This window comes from Procambarus clarkii, chromosome 42 (genome assembly GCF_040958095.1).
Source record: "Procambarus clarkii isolate CNS0578487 chromosome 42, FALCON_Pclarkii_2.0, whole genome shotgun sequence".
Lineage (NCBI taxonomy): Eukaryota > Metazoa > Arthropoda > Malacostraca > Decapoda > Cambaridae > Procambarus > Procambarus clarkii.
In genome coordinates, this window is record NC_091191.1 from 29,824,094 (window position 1) to 29,828,313 (window position 4,220).

General features: G+C 49.7%; 1 protein-coding gene across 1 annotated transcript; it reads right to left on the bottom strand.

Moving 5' to 3' along the window:
* Window positions 1-791: 791 nt before the first annotated feature.
* LOC138373466 (uncharacterized) lies at window positions 792-1,907 on the bottom strand. The gene is made up of 2 exons (XM_069339676.1): window positions 1,781-1,907; window positions 792-1,555 (listed from the first exon to the last, which is right to left on the bottom strand). Exons 1-2 carry the CDS (start codon window positions 1,905-1,907, stop codon window positions 792-794), a joined length of 891 nt encoding a protein of 296 aa, XP_069195777.1.
* Between the last annotated feature and the right edge of the window lie 2,313 nt (window positions 1,908-4,220).

A 4,220-nucleotide genomic window follows, 5' to 3' on the forward strand; every position in this document is an offset into this window, starting at 1 on the left:
GGTGCTGGATGACCAATGTCCAGGAGGCGTCACTAACAGGTGTGTCTTCGCTGCGGTGCGGTTCTTCTCTGCTCTCTTCTGTCGCCTCAGGGCATGCGCGTGGATGATGCGCAGATGCACGGCGTCGGACTGCCGTCCACCAATCAGGAGCGGCTAACATAAGAAATATTCCCTGGCGGGCATTTTGAATGTGGTTCCCTCCACACTCGCCCCGTCCCTATAAAACAAGGCGTGTATTAGAAACTTAATTTAACTTAAAATGTTCTTTATGAACGGACTCTCCACCAGCTTCACATTGAGGGCTGGAATAGTATGTATAATAACTGAAGAGAATGTCTGGTTTAACTAAACAAAAGAATACATTGTGACTGGTTTATTATTTATATATTTATGATCTACCTTTGACATAGTATTGATCCTTGGTTCTTTTTAACACTACACCAAGGTGATATTTAATTTATTCTTATAACTATAAAATTATATATAATACCCGTATGCAATTACTTCCTTGCATCCCCTCACTTATATCTGGGTTAACCGATTATAAAGCCCTAGAGCAGGCAAGCAGGGGGTTGAAGACAGGGGCGAGGATGCAGAAATCTTGAGCGAGGAACTGGAGACGAGGTGAAGAGGGGAGATGAAAGATCGGTGGCCCAACCACCGTGGGGTAAGACTTGCAGCTGATGCTGCGGTGTGGTGGTAGAGTGGAGTGCTCATGGGTGCTCGCTGATGTGTCTTGTAGGAGGCAGGGCTTCTCGTCGCGGTGTTCTTTACAGCTTTGCGTTGGTGTTCTACTGATTCCTTGATGTACTCGGGCGCAGATCGTCGGTGTTTTTCTTCTTCCCCGGCCTCCTGGCCTGTTTGTTGGTCTTGCTTCGTGTTGATACGGTGAGGCTATCGTTGGAGGTAGCTTCCAGCCGGAAATCTTCTGTTGTGTTGGGCTGCTTCAGTGGAGGAGGTGGTGTTCCCACCGAGACGTCCTCATCTGATGAGTCAGCTGAGTCAGGAGTAGATGCAGTGAATCTTGGAGGTTGAGTTCTTGCCTGTTGAGGCTTAATGGGAGTTGCAGCTGATTTTGGACGTTGAGAGGGTTCGCATACGAGAGATGGAACTGTATCAGTAGTCGATAGCGGAGGCGTCGGCGTCTGGGTGGCTTGTGATGAAGTTGCTGGAGGAGCAGGCTTTGCTGTTGATAGTAGATCCGTGAGCACGGCGGCGTTCACGGTGATGTCAGGGACCAAGACTGTATCTTGAGAACTTGAAGTGGTGTTGGTGAAGACTTCTTCTGGAACTATGAAAGCTGGAAGACCATTTGCTTTGTATAGAATATTTAATATTCTTACGTATTCCTGGGGGTTATTGCAAGCTATCATGCTGGCCGCCGATGTTAATAGTTGAACTGTGCTGTTCAGTGGTTGGTCGGTGTGGGCCGGGGATGATGGCTGGCTCGACGAATCGCAGGTTGGCGTTTGGGAACTGGCTCCCCATTGGCTGGTAGTAGCAGTGGGACGTCCTCCCGGGAGCTCCGGGAAAATGGCGGCTTGGGCGTTGAAACCTGAAGTAGAGGTGGTCGGTGATTGGCTTGTTGCTTCAGAGGTACTGGCTCCGGTTGAAGATGTGGATTTCTCCATGTTTTTAATGACGTCTTGTCTATGAGGACAACGTATGGAGATTGCCGGATGGTCGCCTGTGCACAGCAAGCAGCATAGTGTTTCACACTTGCAGATGGAGTAATGGTGGTCAGCTGAGCAGAGGCTACACTTCTGAATACGCTGGGTACATCTGCTGGTGGAGTGGGTGTACTCGTAGCACCGGAGGCTCTGGTTGACCATGTGGAAACGTTCCATCTTCACACGGAATGACGGAATGTGAATACCAAAGCTGTAAACACCATTTCTGGTAGCCATAGTATCCGCAGTACTGTCTCGAAGGTCAGCTTCAGGGAGCGATTTCTGTTGAAGAAGTGAGCTTCGTGAAGCCCTAGGTCCGGGTTTGATGCCTTGAAGTCGTGCATGAACGTTCTTTCATCAGCTTCATCTTGTTCCACGATCCATTGGCTGAGATCATGAATAACGACAGTGTTCAGCCAGGTACTGGCGTGGGAAGTTGAGACGAAGGTGTTGGTTGGAGAAATTGGCGCTGAAAAACAGAAGTTTGTCGACTTCCTCCTCACTATAAAAGAAGAAGAGGATGTCCGTGCCTTCCTGTTTGATGTCGTTGGGTGTCACTCCTGCAATGTCTTTAAAGAGCTTCAGGAGAGATGTCTTGGAGAATGGTTGCTTGTTGAGGGGCGTACCCTTGATCTTGTAGGGCATGATGAGCTTCCTGGTGGCCGATGGGTCTCTCTCAAAGACTACACGTCACTGGAGATGGCCTCCCGTCTCTACCCGGCATAAAACACCAAGTTAGGAGTGGGGTCTGACCAGCTAGAGAGACGCAAGTCTGCTGCCAATTATTTACCCACCCGGCAGTGCTGGGTGCGAGAGAGAAGAGCCGGAGCAACGAGAACACGTCCGGCCGTGACGGTTGCCAGTTGCTGAGTCTGTGATCTGTGATCATATATGGGAACTTATGATTATTTTATCTCTGGGTTAAATTAGATTCTTTAAATTTTCATTCTTTAAATTTCCTATATTTACAATTAGTTATTTATATTCATTCTTTGTACATTCAGACTACACTATACTTTTTTTATTATTGTTTTATCTACACAAGATTGAACAGCCTATGACCGTTCTCGGTAGTGATCTTGACCAAGAGCTCTATGTTTAGAGTGGGCAGGACAGGCTGTAGATCCCACATGATGTAGTTGCTGATTAAACTGTCAGATGAGTAAGTAACGCTCGCGGTGCAGCAAGCTGTACTTGATGAAATGCAGAGATGATCGCGGTGAAAATCATAGCTGAAGTGAGGTTGTTGGGAGCGTTCCATGACAGGTGGCAGCGGTCCACACCATGCAGCAGTAGCAGTAGAGGTCCAGTGAGAGTCCATGTTGTAGTCCATCGTGGCTAGGTATCGTCGTCCACACCATGCAGCAGTAGCAGTAGAGGTCCAGTGAGAGTCCATGTTGTAGTCCATCGTGGCTAGGTATCGTCGTCCACACCATGCAGCAGTAGCAGTAGAGGTCCAGTGAGAGTCCATGTTGTAGTCCATCGTGGCTAGGTATCGTCGTCCACACCATGCAGCAGTAGCAGTAGAGGTCCAGTGAGAGTCCATGTTGTAGTCCATCGTGGCTGGGTATCGTCGTCCACACCATGCAGCAGTAGCAGTAGAGGTCCACTGAGAGTCCATGTTGTAGTCCATCGTGGCTAGGTATCGTCGTCCACACCATGCAGCAGTAGCAGTAGAGGTCCAGTGAGAGTCCATGTTGTAGTCCATCGTGGCTAGGTATCGTCGTCCACACCATGCAGCAGTAGCAGTAGAGGTCCAGTGAGAGTCCATGTTGTAGTCCATCGTGGCTTGGTATCGTCGTCCACACCATGCAGCAGTAGCAGTAGAGGTCCAGTGAGAGTCCATGTTGTAGTCCATCGTGGCTAGGTATCGTCGTCCACACCATGCAGCAGTAGCAGTAGAGGTCCAGTGAGAGTCCATGTTGTAGTCCATCGTGGCTAGGTATCGTCGTCCACACCATGCAGCAGTAGCAGTAGAGGTCCAGTGAGAGTCCATGTTGTAGTCCATCGTGGCTAGGTATCGTCGTCCACACCATGCAGCAGTAGCAGTAGAGGTCCAGTGAGAGTCCATGTTGTAGTCCATCGTGGCTGGGTATCGTCGTCCACACCATGCAGCAGTAGCAGTAGAGGTCCACTGAGAGTCCATGTTGTAGTCCATCGTGGCTAGGTATCGTCGTCCACACCATGCAGCAGTAGCAGTAGAGGTCCAGTGAGAGTCCATGTTGTAGTCCATCGTGGCTAGGTATCGTCGTCCACACCATGCAGCAGTAGCAGTAGAGGTCCAGTGAGAGTCCATGTTGTAGTCCATCGTGGCTAGGTATCGTCGTCCACACCATGCAGCAGTAGCAGTAGAGGTCCAGTGAGAGTCCATGTTGTAGTCCATCGTGGCTAGGTATCGTCGTCCACACCATGCAGCAGTAGCAGTAGAGGTCCAGTGAGAGTCCATGTTGTAGTCCATCGTGGCTAGGTATCGTCGTCCACACCATGCAGCAGTAGCAGTAGAGGTCCAGTGAGAGTCCATGTTGTAGTCCATCGTGGCTAGGTATCGTC

Coding starts and splice junctions, on each gene's coding strand:
- LOC138373466 (XM_069339676.1), bottom strand. CDS start 1,907: ATGGCTACCAGAAATGGTGTTTACAGCTTTGGTATTCACATTCCGTCA. Junction 1,556..1,780: donor CACCCACTCCACCAGCAGAT/GTACCCAGCGTA, acceptor CCTCTACTTCAG/GTTTCAACGCCCAAGCCGCC.